Source organism: Anopheles coustani, chromosome 2, assembly GCF_943734705.1.
Source record: "Anopheles coustani chromosome 2, idAnoCousDA_361_x.2, whole genome shotgun sequence".
Classification (NCBI taxonomy): Eukaryota; Metazoa; Arthropoda; class Insecta; order Diptera; family Culicidae; genus Anopheles; species Anopheles coustani.
Window position 1 is genome coordinate 20185008 of NC_071289.1, and position 22086 is coordinate 20207093.

Consider the following 22086-nt stretch of genomic DNA (forward strand, 5'->3'; position numbering starts at 1 on the left):
GAGAACAGGTAGTTTACCGATCAAATGACCTCATTAACGAGGATGTGTACGAATAAAAAGGATGCAGTATATTAGCCGATAAATGGTTTCGAGAGATCATCTTGAAATAACAGATTGTTCCGATAGGAACGCTGATCTAGGAATTGTTGGAAGCAAAAGTCTTGTCTTAACTCATAGTGACAAAAATCTTGTTGAGAATTCATGTTTTATACACAAATCAAAAAAAGAAAGAATCAAAATCCAAAGAGATCACAAATTACAACTACATCAGTTCGAATTCAATTCCTACATTCGAAAACCCGAAAAATTTTAGTCGCTAGATGGCGCATGCTCTACGGTGTGCATACATCGCGGCGTAATAATTAGCAGTGCCCTCTGTCGGTGATTTTTATCGTGTCTTTTGGTGCAGTTTGGTGAAGTGCCCTCTTTTGGTGCAGTTTGGTGAAGTTCGTGTCTTTTGGTGAAGTGCCCTCTGTTGTCGATTTAATACGTATCGGTCGGTTTGCATACATCGCGGAGCAATCATCAGAAGTGCCCTCTGTTGTCGATTTTATACGTATCGGTCGGTTTGCATACATCGCGGGGCAGTTATCAAAAGTGCCCTCTGTTGTCGATTTCAGGCATTCGTTTTCGAAACCGTTTTCGAACCATGTGCGAATTCGAAAACAACAGTGCTGCCACCAGGCGTCGTTTAAAGTAAACATATTTTTTTTAATTTTTGAATCGGATAGTGTCGATTTGTAACAATTTGTAACCTATGACTGTTGAATAGTGATGATCTTGTGTTTTGAACGCATTTCTGTCACCCTCAGCATACAGTTTTTGAATCGTGGCTCTAGTAGGAATCGTCGTAAGTCGTCCGTTAAAAGGATCCTATTTGCCCAATACATCCTGTAAGACTTGTTAGCATGCCGAAAAAACTCACAAATGTCTGCGCCAGGAAGCTACACTAAACCTAACTGCTCGAGCATGCAAATAAATATTGACTTATCGCATTGTTCTTAACCAGTTCGCCAACAAACCGTGCGAGGAAATCAGACATGCCGAAAATTCCGGACGTCCTCTTCTTGCTTACTATGTAAAAATGTCGTTTAAAATCTTCGTCTCTCTTTTTCCTTCCAGCCCGCAGTCCAGAAGTCCCAACACTACCGAGCCCAGTTCGCGATGCTAATGATACAAAACGCTCAAACTGCGCGGCTCACTGAATCCCCGGCGTGATGAATCGCACACTTATGTTGGTACAAATTGTTATCACACTTACCCCGCGTTCCCTACTAGCCAACCACAACCGAACCACAGCGCGGCTTATTGTGACGTCGTCGCCCTGCCAGTGAAGAAGACCCGTTTCAAAACACTCTCACCGACCGAAGCGGAAAACCGGTGGCCGTGTTGGTGGTGGTGGAATATAAAAATTATATCAGAAACGAACCAATCCGTCAGTGTCGTTCCGCCGTCAGCTGGGTACGGATCGCAGTACAGCACCAAGTGTGGGGCAGGAGCAATCCGAGGGAAGGGACCGAGTGTGCGCCATGTGCCATGTGTGAAGCAAGTGCAAGTGGATGATAATAGAGCAATTAGAAGTCGCGCCCGAAAACACACCTCGGTTGGTTGGCGAACGCGTGCTTTAAAGTTAGAGGAAAATCTAGCACGTGTGATAAATCCCACGAATCCCCAAGTGAGCAAGTGTGAATGATGGTCGTGTGCAACAGTTCATGAAGGTCGTGCTGTTAGTAGTGTTGTTCCGGAACCACCGGCGCCACCGAGTTTGACGCCTAGCGCGGTAGAATTCCGATTTCATACGAAGCACCATCGATCTTGCAACAGCTTCCGGAGGGGAGATAAAAGAGCAGGGGAAAAAACGCCACCACGCAGCACCAGCCTCCATCATGACCACGTACATCGAAGTGAACATACACTCGGACCACGAGGAGGACGATCGGGATATGACCGATCTGGAACTTCAACAGTGCAACAGCAGACAGAACCTCCTGCAGTCGATCACAAGTGTAAGCTGCTGGAGTCGAGTAGGAGATTATCTACCATTTGAATATCAACACCAACACCATATCTGCTCCAAAAGTACCCTCCCCACCGGGGCTCATCCCCGACATGGCCACTTAAAACAAAACCCTACGCCACGATGCGGACTCTAGTACTATCTAATCGAGGCTCCAATCGAACTCTCTACATGGGGAGTACTAATTCACCCATCGTTACGTGTCATCGTAGTAGGCGCAGATCGACTCATTCAAACCACAGTAGGCTTGAGCGATAACACCCTTGATAGACGACCGCTTTTGGAAGTTAGAAAAAAAGCACTAGACTGCTTGTTTACGTATCAAACCATTTGTAAACCTGCGTGAAATTGACCTGCTTCAACGGTGTGTGGAAAAGTAATTCCTCCCGTGCGTAAGCAATCACTTCGAAAATGTCACTATTATGTACAAAGCCCACGTGGTCGAAGGGCAGGGGTGGAAGGAAAGAGAAATAATTTCACGCGTTTAGCCCCCTTTGTTGCGGTTTTCAAGTGCTCTAATCAGTAAAACAACGCTTTTGGAATAACCCTCCTCGGGGTCGTTGTGGTATGCACCGATCAGGAGAGCTGTAACCGACGAAAAGACGAGGACTTATTTGTACGTTGAAGACATCCTACAACCTATCAAACGACGTTGGCAGCTAACCAAGCTTTGAACTGAACCGCAAAGCTCTTCGCTGTTTTATTGGCTTATTACTGAGCATGTGCTCACTTCGGTGATAAGACGCGTTGGTACAACTGTTTATTTGATGATACTTTGGTTGGTATTAAGATATCAGAAAATTAAAAGAGTATTGAATCATCTTGTTGCCATTCAAATAAGATGGGTTAAAAACAAACCCGATGGAAAATGAAATGGAGTAATCAAAGAAGATTAATTGAGGTAGTCAATATCCTTTCGCCTTCCATTCACTAGCATTGCAGAGTTGGAGTATTAAAGTAGGTGGAATATGGATGGTAAATACTGATAAGATGACTATACACATTTTAAAAACGAATATCATTTTATACGGTGGTCCGTGTATTAAAGAAAGATTAGCCAAACTGGATTAGATTCGATCAACTTTTTTCTCCAAATATTTTAACTTTAAAAGATAGCCCATGGCATAATTGAATGTTCCAATGTTTCTTAATTGATTTATTAATTTTTTTTAATTTCTAACTGCATTTGTTAAACTGAATTCTAAATATGGTGTAAAGTAGCTCAACCTACAACTCATAAGGATGAGCCGGTTCGAACCGAGTGACGCACAAGATGTTGACGACGAAATGCTTTTGGTATTTGCGAAAACAGGCACACTTACCCCGCAAGGTACCCGTTAGGCTATCATTACATGAATTTATCATCGAAAATTGTCCTATAAGCACTAGGGAAACGACAACAACCTTGCTCCAATCCAAACAACCAAATGAAACATCAAACATATTGCACCTTCTCTTGCCCGGCCGACGATCGACCTCACGCAACGCTTGATGCAGAAAAAGTGACGAAATTATCATCAATTTCCGAACGATCGAACAGGAAAACAACTTTACCGCGTTGGCAACAGCTCTTTCTCCACGCCGACGACGATGGGCCCAAAAGGCGTCAAAGAATGTGCCCGTGAGGACAATTCACACGCACAACTCTTTGCTCCCTTTGCGAACCGATCGAAAATATCGAATAGCTAGATATAGATTTAATCCACCCCATTCCGTCCGTGGCCATATTAATTAAACTTGGCCGTCACCTAGTGAGGGAGAGATGCGACCAAGGTGATATCCACCGTCATCCGGAAACTTTGGCGTATCGTTTTTTGGATCGTCCACATTCACCGTTTATCGGTGGAGCACGGTCGCCCCGTCCAAGTCACGCGTCCGATCGTGCTGTTCGACGACACGGGTGCTAATTGACCACACCTCGCACGCGCCTCCCGTTACCCTTCGGTCGAGACACTCGATGTCCATAGCACTGTTCAAACAGTTTAACCCTTCAATCATCCAGAAAGATGATCTTTGAGTAGTAAAATTAGCGCACTCGCACCGGATATTTACGCTGGACAGGATAAACCCAGTTAAATCAAGACTATCATGCCACGTTTCTAGTGTTGACTTGCATTTAGAATTTCCTTAACGTCAGCTTGGGAAAACATTTATCAGCAAAAATCTACGAACGAACTCTTTCCACGTTTCAGTTGTCCAATCCAACCTGCCTCTTCACATCGGGAGCGAAACCATCTACCGAGGCCTATGGAAAGGCAGAGAAACGGAAGCTTATGTGGGCGACCCTTTTCACGGTAGTCTTCATGGTAAGGGACAATGAAATAAAATAACAAACCGAGGTTTTAGATGGTCGAGTTTTCTTCTAGCTTGCGGAGTTGATCGGGGGTTACCTGTCGGGCAGTTTGGCCATCATGACGGACGCCGCACATCTCCTCTCCGACTGCATCAGCTTCGTCATCGCGATCGTCTCCATCTGGATATCGAATCGACCGCCGGACGCTCGAATGTCCTTCGGTTACCGGAGGGTGGAGGTGCTCGGTGCGTTACTGTCCGTCTTTGGCATATGGGCGCTTACCGCGGTCCTGGTGGTGATGTCCGCCAACCGGTTAATCGAGGGAGAGTATGAGATCGATGCCGATACGATGATCATTGTGGCCATCCTCGGCGTCGTCATGAATGTGGTGTAGGTTGAAGGGTTTTTAAGTAGATGGAATTGAACTTTTTTCAAACGACATTTTCGTCACCTCCAACAGGACGGCTTTCATTCTACACGGTTCGTGTAGTGTCGTTGCACACGGACACTCGCACGGTCACGGGCATAGCCACGGCCACGGGCACTCGCATGGACATTCGCATGGACACAGCCACACACCACGTGCACGATCGAGAACTCCTCAGCTTACAGGGCCCCGACTCTCGCTGTCACGATCCTGCTCACCTCTTCCCAAAATAGCTGCAATGCACCGTACGCAATCGTGCGATGAGAAAAAATGCGACAAATTGGAGCAGCTCATTATTCCCAATTATCCACCCAGCCCGACCCCGGGAAGTCCCGCTCCGTCGCGCCCAAGCAGTCGTCACAATTCGTTCGCCCTTGCTGGTGATCACATGCAGCGACCTAACCTGGATACGATCCTCAACAGTGCTCGATTGAAGCTGCACAAGGAGAGCCTTCGCCATCGGATGAGCATCGATGCGGGCTTAAATTCGCCGGATCTGATCAGCTCGAGCAAGCTGGGCTACTCGCGTATCAGCACCGATCCGGAGTCCTCCCGGGGGCATAGCGATGACGAGGCGCACAGTGAGCTGGAGACAACATCTTCAAGCGATCATCATCATCACCATCACCATCATCCGTGTGCGGAAGGAAGTGAGGATGAAAGCAGCAACCTCAACGTACGGGCAGCGATCATCCACGTAATCGGAGATTTCATTCAAAGTATTGGGGTCCTGGTGGCAGCGATCGTAATCAAGTTTGCGGTAAGTAAAACCTCTTTCCTTCCTGTGAAAGGTTCATGTTGCAAAAAGTTTCATAAAAAAATATTCTCATTCTCCTCATGCGATTCCTTTCCGGTACAGCCACACTTAAAAGTGTTCGATCCGATCTGCACGTTCGTCTTTTCACTGATCGTCCTTGTGACGACGGTGCGAATCTTCCGCGACTCGATGCGCATCCTTACCGACGCCGTCCCCGTCGACATCTCGCTCGAGCGATTTTCCACCGAGCTGTCCTACATCGAGGGTGTCAAGTCGGTACACGATCTGCGCGTGTGGAGCGTCTCGACCGACTGGAACATCTTAACCGTGCACCTTATGATCGGTAAACCCATATCGGCTCCCCTTGTGTGACGTAAAACACGTGAAGAGCTAATTTTCATTTCCTTTCCCCTCCCGCAGATCCCCTTGCGAACGCGTCGGATATTCTTGCCAGAGCGAACCACATCGCCCGGAAGGACTTCCGCATCAAACACAGCACGGTGCAGATCGAAAAAATGCATTTTTAAGCAGCGCGGGACAGCGAGCAAAACTTGTTCGCTGCCGACAATACAACTTGTACAATTGTGATTCTACAGACTGTCCGTTAGGAGAAGGAAGGGAAGAAAACAAGGATTGTTAAAAGTGGTGAAAAACAATCCGACAACTATTTTTCTCTTTGCTTATAAGAACATTACTTTACTTAGGAAACCATTCTTTCAAAAAGGCCACCCCCTAGGGATAAGATTTACAAGCACGGAACAAATTAAAACTCCATATCGCCAAACCGTAGCCGTAGCCGACTTTTATTTCGTTCGATCCGACAATCAGGACAAATATTGAGCCATACTTTACTGACATCTACACACAAGCAGAAAAGGAACCAACCGTGTGGCAAGTTCCTTGTACCTCTCCTAAAGCCGCTGCAGAGAAGCTGCCCTGCAGTAAATCTTTTCCAATGCAAAACACTTTCATATTTCCAACAGCGTGTAATCCATTATGTGTTACGTAGTTTTTAAAAGGTGTTCAAGTGTTTGTGTATTTATTGATTTATTCGTGTATTATTCTTGGTGGTTTTTGTTTTGTGACATTTCAGAGGATTTTTATTATATTCCATTCGTCGTTTATTAAACCTACCAATACTCCTGCCTGTTTACTTTGCTTCATGCTCGACCCTTGCTTTTCCCTCGTTCCTTACTTCACTACGGCGGAAAAGCAATATTAGTAATCCGTTCAATTCAGCAAACGCTGTAAAATGTGCAAAATCTGCCTAATTCGAAAAATAAATCGATAAGCACCAGTTCGGCTACACTAAACACACCATCGATTCTCTTTTTTCTTTACCGTACCCTAACGGTGGCTTAATACATAGTAAATTGTGTCCTCTCGTTGCTCGCCATGTTTGCGTTTAGTTTCACAACTCGAATTTCCTTTTGCCCGGTGAACTGTTTCTACATTTTTCTTTTGTAAACCAATTATCCAATTCGACCCAACGTTTATCAAGTCATAAGAAAATTTCGATTCGCATTACTATCAGCAGCAGTTTTCTCCCATCTTAATTCTCTTCTTCGTTTGTTTGTTGTTTTGTCTTTTGTTTTGTTGTAGATTTGTTTTCTTAACATTATCTCCACTTGCCATCACTCGAATGGGAAACACTTTTCTCATACTTAAAACAGGCTCAACGGGGGAATTAAGGAACATCAAAAAAGGGAAAAATCAAAGTAAAATAGGGGGTAAGACAAAAAGAAAAGCAACTTCCACAAATAACTGACCGCAAAACAAAGGCACATACACACAATACAGCGCATCCTTATAATGGGGAACTGAACAAAATCTTCGAAAGGTACGAATCGTGTGTTGCAATCGAAAGGCGAGCGAAAAACATAGCTTTACTTCTTTGTACTCAATACGCACCACCTTTCAGCCGATAGAACGATATCGATAAGGCACTCGCTCAGTGGATAAATTTTCGCTAAATATGTGGGTTTACGTTTTTCTTTTCACTTATTAACTCACTTTGTTGTTCCTCGCGAGAGAGATTGACATACATTTTACTCTAGATAAATAGCGTTGTAACTATAGGCGAAAAGATAAACATACTAACATTAGATTTTTTTCTCTGTTCTCATCTTCAGTGATTTTAACGCAAAGGTCAATACCACAAGCAACAATAAGCAGGGATAATGTCTCTAGACAACAGGATAGAGCAAATTAATCAAACAACGTGTCGTTTAGCGCAACGAAAGGCAAATGCAAGCTCGTAAGGGTTTAGGTCGTGATTACGCATACAAATTTCACCCAGCCCAGTGGCAAAATAATCCAAGCAAGAGAAAAGATACAAGCCAAATGATAAAAGTTAAACCACCTTTTTTATCATCAACATCTCACACCATCATCAGATAAACATCCTATTACCAAATAATAATGCAAAAGCATTCCGCAATCCGTTTCTCGATTCGAAACACAGCAAATGTCCAAGTTTTCTTTCCCTTTTCAACATCGGTTCCTGAACGTTCCTGTGTCCGCCCCCAGTGGCGCACAAGAAGTAAATACCAAAGTTTTTGTTTCCTTCGGCCAAAAGATGATTATGCACATCCGCGAACAGTGATTTACTAATCGAACGGGTTTTTGTTAATAAATAGAGATTCTTCTCTGCTTGCATTTCAATTCGTTTCATTTTTTCCTTTGTTTTAGTTAGATTTTCCTTTAGCGTACAATATTTTATAATGTTTCGTTTAGATAGGATCGTAGTAAAAATTAATAGTTAACACTTGTGTTGGTGTGTCGGTGTGTCACAGGATACCATATATTGCTAACCACTAGGAGCTATGTAAGCTTGTCTTTGTTATGTTTCTGGTTTATTATCCTTGCCTTGGAGCGATTCATTGATAAAAAAAGATAATAGCGTTTTCTGGCCTTTTTTTTCAGCTTCCCTACAATTTTCCATGGTATGCTCCCTCCGGGGGTAATCTCCTATCTAACTTTGTTTATATTGTCCCTTATCCTTCCTAGTTCTCAGATGCCCTTCAGTCATAGTCATGAATTCGCTCACTCATGTCCTATCGTGTGTTCGTGTGACTCTAAACTTCGTCAATTTCGTTCCATTTCGTCAATTCAAATCAATATCATCCACCTGGACCGAGATGGCCAACACCACAGGTGGATGTGTTCAAGTGTCTTAAAAATCGAAACGTGTCAATGTTACTTGTAAAAAAAATCAGGACTTATGAAGTATATGTATAAGGATAGCGTTAATAATAATAATATTCGACCGTAAAAATGTATAAAACAATCACAAATGAGTGTACGTTTCTATTCATTCAAGTTCGTAGTGAAGTGTTCGCTGTTCGCTTGCGGAAGTCAAAAGGTGGAATATTGATTATTTTCTCCCGCCTTCAGCTTTTTTTTCGTTTTGTGTACCGATTGCCGGATAAAAGAAGATATCGAATAAAATGCTACAAAAGTACAATGAATGCAATTGAATATGCTTCTCGGGAAGGAATTTTTAGGGTGAGATTTGGTGCCCTGAACAAAGCAGCGTGACCGATGCATCTATATTCGTTCTATTCTATCAGGACGACTTCGACGTCACCATCCATGCTACCTCTCACCGGCGTTGGAAAACGTATGCTTCTTGTGGTCATATACAGGCAACTCAGTTCTTGAAGCTTCTTGGCGCGGGTGAAATAATCGATTCAGTTCTATGAAGGTATCGCTGTCTGGAGGTGGCTGTGTATGTGCTAATGTACAATCATACTTTCCTGCCAAATGGGCAGGCAGTTGTTGCTCATGGAGCGGATTTTTTCTCCCGTTTTCTCACTAACTTCTAGATTCGATCTTACGCTTCTGTCCACCAGCTTCACATTCTTTGCCTTTCTTTTCCTGGTTTTGCAAGTTCAGCCTAGTTTCGCTGCTCAGGAATTGGAAAGCGGGACGGCAGCGTGGCCTGGTGAAAGAGCTTATTAGCGGATCGGCCAAAGCGAACGAGATCAACTCGTGTCCACCGCCGTCCGTTGGGTATTACTGTCGCCGTTGAGCTGCGCCTGTTGTCCCTCCTCTTGCGCCGAGGGAGCAAAGATTTCCACCGCCTGCTGGGGTTGACTGTTGGCCAGCTTCTGCTTGCGCTTCATTTCCATCAGCTGCTTTCGCTGGGCTTCCCGTTTGGCCGCTGCCAACGCGGCGGATGCCTTTTTCGTCTCAACCGCACCACCGTTGGCACTGCCGTCGGTCACGGTGGTACCGCCGCCGCCGCCATTCGTCTGCGTTTTGTACGGGCGTTTCACCAGTTTTGTCGTGCGAGGTGCTCCATTGCGAGCCTGTGGTGGACTCTTTGGAATTGGTTTCTAAAAAGAAAACAAGAGATCCGAAATACATTTGGTGTGACAAATTTTCCTGTTGGCGTCATTATTGCCGCTCCACCTACCCGCCATCCATTTTTCCGGAACGAATCGATCTCCACGAAGGTGGCATCGACATTGTTCACCTGCAGCATCACCATGTCCCAGAATCCGCGCAGATCTTCACCGGTCGTTTGGAACTTTTCATCAGGCGATTGGTTAAGATTCGTGTAGCACAAATCTGAAACGGAGGTAAAATCGTTAGAAGATTTCAAGGGCAATTTTGTCATGAAAGAAAAAACTAAACATCGTATAAGATTTAAAACGAACCACACGCTGCTCATGAATTCTCATTCAGTGCGCAATCACAATACCATGAAGTGCGTTCTGCTTTCCGAAACGCGTACTAATAATATTAATGAGCACGCAATAGCAAAACCACAAGGAAAGGCGGAAGAAGTTTTGTTTTTAAACTTAGACGCCAAACATCGCATGCGTAATGGAAAGGGGATGGTACTATACGCTTTGTTGCGTTCCTCCCGCACAAAATACTCCTCGTGACCCGTTCAACGTGCTGCCTTTCATTACCGGCCTACCCTATCTACGGAATATCGATGGAATGTTTTGTTTTGACTTCCTTTAATCACAATCACTTCTTGCTTATATGCTTTCAACATGTCCGAAGCGTTTCTCTAAAAGGGTATCTTGAAAGCGTATGATAATGGCTTGTCGTGTCTGCGAAATAGTTGCAGAACGGGTAAACAACGGGTTATTTTACGTGTTCATGGGCATCAATTGACGGAGCTCTAAGTTGTGAAATGTGAAATGTATTAAAAAAAATAACAATCACGGAACTTTAAATATTACGCATGTTGTAGGAAAATACTTCAAGTTCAAATAAATTATAAAAAATCTATTACTTTGAAATATTTAGTGAGGCATTCTAAATTTCTTATACATTTTTTTATTGCAAAGTAAATACTTCTAGAGTATTAGCGTATTAGAGTGAGTATTGATCAAAATAAAAAATTTGGAGCTTTCGTATCATTCACGAATACTCCCATATGCTAGTGATAAGACAAACTGCTTATCACTTACGAACGCAGGTTACCATACAAAACAATCGCCTTATGCAGTTCGATTGTAAACGGATACTATGTGAAACGTTATCAGTCCCCCAATCACACCGAGGCGCCAGAGATAGTCTCGTGACGTGCGAAACCAGATCCGGCATATCAGCAGCACCTTGACCGGCTAGAAGGACGTGTGTCATGCGCTTTTATCAAATTCATACTAACCTTCAAACTGTTTCATCTTCTGCGAGCACAGCAGGCGGGCTTTGCCTACGGCGACCAGAATGTAGCCGTTCAGATCCTCACCAATGACGACGCCATTGCCCTAAAATTAACCAAACCAAAACTATCAGTTGCCAAATCCGAGACACACACAGTGACACACTAAGTGCCCTAAGCTACGCAGGCGCAAACGATTGTGGACGGTCGGAAGACGGACGGGGAGGCAAGGAAAAGGAAACAACAAGGAGTCGCCGATAGATTTGAGGATTGGATTTAAGAATTTGTCTCTCGGTAAATAGAATTTGTACAAATCCGAGTAGACACCGTACTGCCACGTCTAACGTTTTGCACTTTTGCGTTAGATAATGCACACCACTGCAGAAGTGCCATGGGACTTCTTGCGTACCTGCAGCTGACTGATCTCTTTCTCCACCTCGTCGGCCATTGCTTGTAGTCGATGGCGCTCGGTTTTCAGTATCTGCAGGAAATAGTTTCCATCGAGCACATTATTGTTGTTGCTGCTGCTTTCGGTACCATTGGTTGCGGTTGCTTCGATGATCGTTGCTGACACTGGTCCTAATACTTCTTCCACTGTTGATTTGGTACGTCGATTGTCAACTTCCGCTTCCACCGGGAGCTGATGGGGTTGATGACGATCGATGCCAGCCATCGTTACTGTGGTTCCGACGCCTACTACTAGTGTCGTTTCGCCACCGTTTGTTGTACGCATACTGTTGGTGGTCACTGCCTGCTCCGTCGGGGTACTATTATCACAATGCACGGCTTCAACAACTTCACCGACAATTTCGAGTCCGGTCCTATCAACGTCACTGCTGCTACTGCTATCGACAACACCGTTCTGTTGGCCGTTCTCGATCACACTAGCGACTGTCGCCGGTTTTAGCACGTCGGCCTCGGCGGTGTCAGGTACGACGACGGTCGCGATGGCGGAAGCCGTCTGCTGCTGACTACTAACACACCGTTCTGCCGCCGGTGGAGACACCACTACCAGCGAGCGCAGTTGCTTCTCCACTGCTGCGACGTCCGGCGTTAGTATACTACCGGAATAGCAGCGGCCGTCGTCAGTCGACGTCTGATGTTGTTCTTCCTGCTGTTCGATGACGTTGTTGCTTTTCACCGTTCGCGTGCTGGTGTTACTATGGTGACGGATGATGCTGCTGCTTTCCTCCGTGATCACCGCGTGGTGACCATTGCTGCTCGCGGATGATGATGATATCGTTGCACCATTCGCGTTTGTGGTGATGTGTGACGACGTTCGGGCACTTTTTGTTGTCGTTCGATTTGTGCTACCGTTCGATAGCTGGTGCCCCTCTTCCCGCTCGATTACCTCGCTGTGTCTGTTGTTACCATTTATGACCGGGATGGTGCTATGACGGTGCGCCACGTTGTCTGCCGTCGCACTGGTTCCATTGGGAAGAATGTTATTTCCATTCATGGCGACCGCCGCCGCCTGCATGGTACGATTCGGTGACGCTTTGGGTACTTTTTTCGGTGAGAAAATTTGCAGCTGCGCCCGGAACTCGGGTCGCAAGTGTCGCAGCACCGGTAAGGCATCGATCTCCGGGTCTGCTTCGTCCTGATCTTCACTGTTAATATGACGGTTATTCTCATCCACCGTGATAAGCGAGTTCCATTCGTTCGTGGAGTACGCGTACGGATGGTGTCCGTTTCCGACACCGTTTTTCGCCAACGATCCGGTCGCTCCATTACCATTCGTCATCGATTGACCACCTGTCTTGCCAGTCGTGGCCATCGGAGCACCATTGGTCGGAGCCCCATTGCCATGGTTTTCGTTGGCGATGTTGTTAAGGTACTTGCGTTCACTGCTACTGTAGTACTGTTTATTGATGACTACACCTTCGCTTGCACCGTACAGCTTTTCAACACGCTGCTGGATGAAGCTTTTCTTGGGTGTTGCTAAAAGCTGTGAATCCTCCCGTGTCAAGCTACTGATTTGCGACTGCGATGAGATGACTTTCGAGCGCATTGCCGTACCACCGCCGCCGAGGAAACTGCCGTTACCGTTGAAAAATCCATTCACTCCTGCGTTATCCGTTACGTCGGTGACGCCTCCCATGGATGGCGAAACGGGTCCATTTAATCCCCTCATTCGTCCTCCACCTGCACCATTCGTGCCAGCCGATCCGTTCATCTTAAACATTCGATTCGTTCCACTTCCGATCGTGCCACTGTAGTTGTTATTGATCGTGTTGTTCATACTGACGTAGCTAAGCGTCGGAGCGGTCAGTAGATGACCACCACCGGCCGAATCCGTGCGGTTGTAATGCAGCGTCGCGATGATCGGACGGCTCGGGGACACTTCGCGTGACTTGTTTATATCCTGCCGAAGCTTTGAATCGTACGTCGTCAGGTTCGAGTAGCCATTAACGCAGCAGGCCAGGTTCAGATAGCTTGGCTTCTTGTTCGATGCCGGTGCGGTTGGGGACGTATCACCCCCACCGAGCAGTGGTTGGGTGGAAGGGCACGGAGGATGCTGAGAGGAGGCGGTCGTCGTTAGGACGGTGCTGATGTGACCGGTTACCGGATCCAGGACGCTCGTGACCGCTTGGCAGTTGATCACCGGTAGCATGCAGCGCTCCTTAATTCCGGCGGTGAACTCGCGCGTAATATCCTTGCCAGAAATGGGCGTTAGGAAGTTAAGCTCTCCGGATGTGTCTGTAATAGTAAAGTAAAAAAGAAAAAATCACAATTAAACAATCGGTAGACAAAAATTTAAAAGGAATAAAAAGAACGTGATATAAATCAGACAAAAACAATCATTCCGAAGTGCACTTTACACTTCTACGCGATGCATTTCTTTCCAAACGTTGATTCTCTTGCCACAAACCTTTTGTCTTGCACTGTTTCAATGATAAACGAGACCCCATTTTCATCGTGCGGACCAATTTCAGAATTTAAATTGCGCACGTCCACAAGAAAGTAAGACAATTCCCGGCACAACACGAACACTGATGTCCCCCCAGTCTCACTTTAGACCAATCGGCACAAAACGTGACAATCGGACAAGGGACGAATCATGCAAAAAATGAGACGGAACAAATGAGATAACGGCGACGGACAACGATTGGTATGTTTCTTATAAGGTTTCATTAAGATGTGATGTACGCCACTAACAAAGAGGCGTTAAGGACTAAAAGCCACCGTTTGTTATCATGAACCTTTGGTAAGTAATCACTAAATTTCAATGTGCCCAACGACCTTGCGTCGAAACACGTCTTATACGATGAGGTCAACATAACTAACCTTCCTCAAAAGTAGTTACTCTCTTCTCTCAATCGATCATTTTCAAGTTCACCCAAGGACATGGTTGTGCAAAAAGCGACCAAAACGCATGAAATAATAAAGCATGCTCACCAGACCAGGGGCAACCAAAGCAAATCGACATTTAATTACCGTTTCCCACGCCGCGATTACGGTGAAGGTGAGAAAAAGTGCCACGGACGCGGTGGTGGCACAAGAGTGTAATAAATTACAACACTTCCAGCTAACTCTGCCGGTTAGTAGCCGATCGATTGCTTACGATGGCAAAACAGGCACCCACACGTCCCCTTACTCACATTGCCATAAACTTGGTTGAAAGGCGGAAGGACGAAACGGTTGAATTCATTTCAAGAAGCCTATAGCTGTGCGGTAAATATCAAGTGGGTGTTCGTCACTGTCCGGGAAGTAGCTCCTCATTTCTCTCGTGACGTGTGGAGGAAGCGAGCCGGCCAGGAGGAAAAATCGTCCCTGAAACATTTTTATGGTAGCCGTAAAAAGGCTATCAATTAATCGCTGGCTTGCAGTAAATGAAGGACCCATGTTTAAGGACAAATCCTTGGGATTCCTTAAGTTCGATGTTTGTGTTCTTTTAACGTTAAATAAATACCATGTCCATTATTAACCTTGCGAGGGTAATCGTTTAAAATTTATTTGATTCTATCTACACGAAAAGCACAGTACAAATCCAACACGTTCTGCCTAAACCTAATTAAAATGCCATTTTGAACTGATAAACCCCCACCACTCCTAAATTGGTTCCAATGGAAACAGACTATCCACTGCTCGCCATCAGTTTGCAAATAAACGTTCGATAATGCAATCACCTCGCATTAGGCTCGAAAAATAACATTGACGGATGGGGATTCGTTTGCAACGAGGTGTGTATGTTTTTCAATGGCACAGCGAGACAACATTACGATCAATAGGCGTGTGCAATGTGCTTCACTTGAAGCAGACATATTGACATTTTCGATGCAATACGAGTGATGATGGTGCCTTTAAGCCTCCGCTTGAGCCACATTCAAGAGGCTCTAAATAACCTCCAAGGTGAGATGGTGCAATGTTGTGTACGAACGGACAACGCATCTCGCCTTGACCGTTCGAAGCCAAATAAATCAAGTGAAAAGGTGGCTCAAGAAGATCAATTTACCTTTCCATTTTACATATCACGTAGACGGGCAGGGCATAAAAGGCTTTTGGTTGCAAAAGGTTTTTTATTCCAATGTTTTGCTTCACCAGGCAAACTTTCGTTGAATTTATTACGCTTAATGGGGTGCCCTTTAAATTAAAACAGGCACGACTGTACACGCGTTAAGTTATCATGGTACATGTTTATTTCGAAACCACAATCAACCGTAAACCACTGAGGCAAACTTTACATCCTCCCATATCAACAAACCCTTATCAGAGGGTCTGCGAACTGGTATGTTGTTATTGTTTTTCTTTGCAGTTGTTTTGGGTTGAACTATATGCTCCACGCGGGGAACTGAACACGATTGGATGCAGTTCATGTCGTAGTTTTATGTTCCACGAACACAAACACTCTCGCCTTCGTCGTCGTGTGGTGGTGATGCAAAAGCGAGAATCGATGGAGGACATCCATCCAACCCGGCACAACCCCGACGTAGATAGCGCGAATAAAAACATTGATGGAGTAGTAATGTTTACCATGCAGCCAAGTCTCGCCCGACTGTGGTCAATGGTTTTCTTTCTTTTTTTTCAGGGCAGTCCCAACCTTACAGTATGCGAATGTGTCACGCGATAACATCGACCCTCATTGCCACCATTGCCTGACTATCTGTGCTTGGTGGTGGGTTTTTATCAGCGTCAATCGTATCCAAACGGATGGCAGGAGGCTTCATGAGCCCGATGGCACGTCCTATTCGAAAGCTAGCTGATGGTTTTATTGCCAATCGATAATTGTAACCAGAAATGACAAGCTACAATAAGCCGATAGCGTTCTTTCGTCAGCCAATGAGATGACTAACCATGTCATTTATGATAAGATCGTCTTTAGCAGATCATCCACCTTAGAGTCTTATTACTGAGAAGTTTTAAATCATGTGTTGTTTGTCAATACAATAATCTTCCAAAACAGATTTCGAACACAAGCTAAATATTTTCATCAAATAAATACCATTCGTTACGAGCACTTGCAATTGTTTGTGTTTTTTCTGTTTTCTGTTACCCACACGCAACGAAATTGTTATTTTATAGGCTTTATATGATCGCATCGCACAAATAAATTTATCGTCATCTCGCCGTGGCGCGATCTCGAGTGGCATTTATGTCAACCCACACGTTTCATTCAACGAGAACTGCATTCCCTCCCTTCGGGTAGGTGTCACTGAATACGAAAACAAAACCTTCCAACCTCAACTCCATGCCACTGAACGTGCGTGTAGGAGTACGCAAATGGTGAAACACCATGCGCCCGCTTTCCGACCGTTCGACTAATGATATCCATTTTGATCGCTCTGCGGTGGTTTTTTTTCTCCCTAAATTGCATTTGTCGATTCCCACACCGTTGATCTGGATCACTAGAACCGGATTCGCAGCAGGGAACCCAACACCAGCAGGGCGATGTAAAAGGCCTAATGATCTTCGATGGAGCAATTACGACATGTTACTGGAGATGGAGATTTTAAGGCGATCGATCAAAGTTTTCGCTTGATCCGCCAAACAGTATTCGTGGATGTTGGTGCAACATTTGATCAGCAGTTTAGTTCCATTAGGTTTCTTAGCAAATCATGCTGTTAACGGGGAGGCACAATAAGAGATGATTTCGATAGAATTGATTCACCCTGTATGATCACAGACGGTTCCACGTATTTCACAATCGTTATCAATTTATTCATTTCACCAGAATGCACTCTTGAGCGGACACAACCATCCGTATCTCTTACAGGATTATTTATGGAACGACGAAGTCAATCGGTTACCCAAACGATAACCTACTTTTCGAACCAGTACACCACAGTACAATCGCACACGCAACCACAATTGGCAACAATGTTGGACAACCATGCGAGTGGCGGACACATCAGAGGAACGCATAAGGCATAAATCCACCCGGTACCAGACGCAACCCTTTGCCAAACAATGTTATTTAGTCGAAGGATCAAGTACGGCCCCCCGCCCGCACGTTGATGATTGCGGCCGCCCGTTCAAAATACACACATTTGCGCCGTGTGTCACGTTGCGTCAGCGGACAACTATGCGTGACGTTCGCGTGTGCAGTACTGGGAACTGGTTTTACTAAATCATCAAACACTCCGGGGAGTACGGGGCGATCGCGGCCGATGCGGCGACAACCGCTTCATCATGGCGAACCGTTGGTCATCGGCAAACATTTCGTTCCGATTCACGATTTACATGGCAACCGTTTTCAGCTCATCGACACATCAACACGGGAGGGAAACAATTATCAGCTCAATCGGGACACTCTACATTGACCAACACAATTCTCATATGACTCACTCTAAGAACACTTCTTTCATCCGTCGATCAACTTCGTTTTAAAGTGAACACCAAGGACACACATTTGCACCCTTTGAGGAACAACACAAAGATCCTGAAAGTTGGGCCTATTTTAGATCACATTCGTCATTGAGCTTCGACATTTGTTTTAAAAAAATCAAGATGAAATGACCACACGCACTCCAGCGTTGCACTGTGAGATGCTGTAAACTCAGGGATTGAGAGCACCACACACCAAACCCACCTAAAACGTGGACCACCTTCTTAGAAACACCACTATAAAAACGACCACTCGGACCGACTGCCGAACGCACACTGGAGGAGAACGCCGGTGGTACGGTGGTACTTTCGATGGCGTGTCGTGGTGAAGGCGCACGCCACTTCACTCTCCACACGCAAGGCTACCACGCGCGCGATGAACCTTACCGCCGGACGCGTGATGAATCGAACTCATTTCGCCTTCTTCTATGACGTAATGATGACGCCGCGGCCAGAGACCTACTTCCCGTTCCCGTTCCCTGCCGGCCGGCGCGGGACACAACAAAGCGGCGAGCTGGATGGATTCTGTGTGTGTATGTTTCACCCCACCCTCCTCCGTCCTCGTTCCCTAGCCTCACCGGATGGAGCTATACTTTGTCCCAGCCTCATCTCTCACGCTCTCTCGGTCGTTCGTTCTGTGTGCAACGAAAAGTGCATTCATTCGGTGTATGCAGCTGCCCCCGGTGTGTCATGATGAGGCGCGTCTATGCAAAGGCGGCGTCGGCGTGGATTACGCCAACACACACAACGGCGGCGGCCGACGGGTCGACCAGAGACACATAAGTAACGATCGCGCAGGCGGACACTAACATAGTCTGCTGTCGGTCGGGGCAGAGCGAATCGGACACCAGGGCGTCATTCAGATGCATTCACTCCGTTGGATGCATCATCCCCGTGGGATGCAGCAAAGGCAGACACAGTCGGACGGAGTGGCGTCGAGTTCACCCGGATTAAGAACGGGCACCGGTGTTATCTCCTGCCGCATGTAAGCCCACTTTGAGTGATAGTGAAATCTGACACTAACATTGGTTTTAACGGTGTTGCCTTGAGCTGATGGTGGTCCATTGCCGGGGGATGCCGTTTTTTATGTTTAATCTACCCTGAACCTTTTTTTAGTTTCTTCACGTCAATTGACCAAATGAAGGCATGAGTAAGCTTAAAGTAATTATTTTTTTTAACTTTCTCGTTCGAGTCACTCTGAACAAACGATGGGAAGTTTAACCGATAACGCCAGAAATCAGAATCCAGCTTCCTAGCAAAGGTGACCATCTACCAGCATTTCGAGTTGTTTATCTCGCTGAAGAAGATTGCTTCAAACGGCGAAAGAAACAGGTTTCCTTATGCCGCACACCTGAACATTTCGTCTCTAATTATCATATTCAACCCTCTGTTATGCTGCCCGCTTTTACCAACGAACTCAACCTATCTTTTGGTAGGTATTGTCCTCAAATGTCAAGGATTCTATGTCATTCTACAAAAGCCGGAACATCCGGAATGTGCCATTGGCAACTACGTAAAAGTTTCGTTCGTTTTTAAAACGAAAATAATATGACAACCATCCAAATGATGTGCCTTTCGTGCTCGAAGGATTATTGATTCCGTCCATTGCGTCAATGACTAAGAACAGCGGAACACCTACACTATCCACCTGCGCCGGCTGGTAGGACACGGATCCCGGTAAAACTATGAAACGAAACCCGAATTTCAATATATTTAAGGGCCCCCAACCTTCGCGTTCTCGCTGGAGGCCTTCCATAAAAAAAGCTCCCCTTGAACGCAACAATGGTGAAGAAAGTAATTGTGTCAGTGTCAAACATTCGAAGGCGTCATTCAATCACAAGTGCTTGCGTACTGGTCTGTCCCAAAATGTAAGGTTTTGTTTGGATCTGTGAAGATGATAGGCGAATCTCAGAAAAACAAAGCTACACTGAGCTTAACTAACATTCGTCATTCAGAAATGCGGCATACAAATGGACAAAGAAAAACAACAGCATATGCTTCTGGCCCACGTGTTCGCTGTGCGACGCCGGATGCGAAGAAAACCAGAAATTCAAATGTCCATTGACATTGGCCTTCGCTTCGAATGAATGAATTTCGGCAACCGTTCACGAGTTTTAATGTGTTTCTTTTCGGACCGGTTCCAAAGGAAAAGAGTTAAAGACGCCAACAATGTGATCAATTATCCTCCCCTAATTATCCTAACCTTGAACGCGTAACGCCGAGAGAGCAGGAAAAAGAACTCGCAAAAGAAAGCCTTCAATCGGATTACGTCGACACACAGTGTGCGGTCACCGGTGTAGTACTTCTGTCCTTAAACACCACCCTCGGATTGGTGCGTACGCGTAACCTCGGTGTGTTTCCGGCCGTAACGTTCACTTGCTGGCGGCATGTACTAAAACCTTACACTTTCTGCGACTCACACGCGACAGACACGCGTGGGTCTGGCGCAGAAAGCGTTCTCCATCTTAGGGGCAACCATTATGGCAACGCTTCCACCATTTCCGAGCCATTTCTTTCTCAAGCGGTACACGTATGGAAACAATACTCCGACCACACCGAAACGAAACATTTCGGATCGCCCCAAAAGAACGACGTTTACGACCGGCGAACACAATTTTGGCACTTGCTTGATTTTTGACTCGTGACTTTTACGATTTGTTTAGTTTCTTTTCCTACTTTTTTCGCAAACGATACTTCCACGATGATTGTTTTCCTTTTTCATTTGCATGATTTACGAGTGCCAGAGTGTGTTTGGGGTTTGGCCAAAAATTTCAATGTCACCAAAATCCTACACACCAGCGCGAACCTGGTCCCATCCTTATCTGGGAACCCGAACCGCAGCGTCGTTTTCGTATCGGTGAACGTTGTTTTTCCTCCGACAAACTTTGCATGTCGTCTAGCAAAACATACCCGGACCACATTTGGCCGCACGGCCGTGAATCGCTTCCTGCTTACTACGGAATCTAAACACACCCACGATGGTGGTGGTGGCCGTGAATTTCTGTTAACGTCCCTCGGTTCTTTCTCTGTGGGTAAATGGTTTTTTTTGCTCAATGAATCAGTTCACGTTTTTGATATATTTTTGTCCAGCTAGGCGATAGCGGCGTGGGTTCTTTTTAAATGGAACTGAGGTTAAAGAACCACTTGTTCATAACGCAGAGTCTCAGATGACTTTCAAAGATACGGAATGAAATTAAACAGCAACGAATGGAGTGGTTCAAGAATGAACCACTTCCGTAATGTTCTTCAAATGAAAACGAAAGAACTACTGGACCCATAAAACAAACTCACCTGAAAAATCGGTCGAATCGGCATCTACATCGAGCGAACAACTACCGATGGAATCTACACTTCTATCCATATTCCAGTCGGCGGAACAGAAGCGTAGATCACCACGCCGGTTCCCTGCTACCTTCTCACCGTATCTCCCGCCGCTCACGTGCTGGCCCGTGGCTGATTCTCGAGCCTGTTCCGAAACTGCACGCAGTTACTGACCGGCCGGAAGTCCACAGCAAACCGTCGTCGACTCGGTCGTGTTCGTTAATGGAACGGTGCAGTAGTACGACACCACCAAATTGGGATACATAAAACTGGCCAAATTCCGGTTTGGTCAACCAACAGTAAACGGTGCCACACACCGTCGTATGACCGGCTACGTGTTATCGCTTCCCGCGCCGCAGCACGACGGCTGGAGAGTAACGCACCAAACTTTCCTTTGCCTTACTTTACTTTACTTTTATCTTACTTACACAACAACACATACAACACTGAACACTTTTGTAGGACACATAACATGGTTTACACTTAACAAAATATATAGAAATTCAAACGAACAAACGCGTCACGTGCTAGGAAGCTACTTATTTGCAAACCCACTGTACGGGGAAGAGGCCACTGCACGCTCAACTTTACACTCCGCTTGTCACAAGCTAAATGATTTCTACAAGAAAAAAACACAAGACACAGTAGTTGTTAGAATAGAAACAAAATGAAACACATAAGAACCCACGTGTAAATTGGCAAACAAAAACTCACAAACTCTTTTATGAAAGAAAACCCTGCTGGAATATTAAAATTCACTGACACTTTATTCTTTGCTCAGTCTTCTCGTCTTTAGTATTTTCAAAAAGGAGGACAAAGT

At 45.5% G+C, this 22086-nt stretch overlaps 2 protein-coding genes across 2 annotated transcripts; one reads left to right on the forward strand and one right to left on the reverse strand.

The window, feature by feature from the left end:
• Nucleotides 1–1460: 1460 nt before the first annotated feature.
• On the forward strand, nt 1461–6269 carry LOC131266598 (proton-coupled zinc antiporter SLC30A2-like). The gene is made up of 6 exons (XM_058269182.1): nt 1461–2006; nt 4210–4323; nt 4384–4700; nt 4771–5497; nt 5597–5837; nt 5915–6269. Exons 1-6 carry the CDS (start codon nt 1887–1889, stop codon nt 6019–6021), a joined length of 1626 nt encoding a protein of 541 aa, XP_058125165.1. The 5' UTR covers nt 1461–1886; the 3' UTR covers nt 6022–6269.
• Nucleotides 6270–8147: 1878 nt separating this feature from the next.
• On the reverse strand, nt 8148–21371 carry LOC131266599 (uncharacterized). The gene is made up of 5 exons (XM_058269183.1): nt 21237–21371; nt 11530–13820; nt 11127–11226; nt 9915–10069; nt 8148–9834 (listed from the first exon to the last, which is right to left on the reverse strand). The coding sequence occupies exons 1-5, from the start codon at nt 21304–21306 to the stop codon at nt 9481–9483; spliced, it is 2970 nt and encodes a 989-aa protein (XP_058125166.1). The 5' UTR covers nt 21307–21371; the 3' UTR covers nt 8148–9480.
• Nucleotides 21372–22086: the final 715 nt, after the last annotated feature.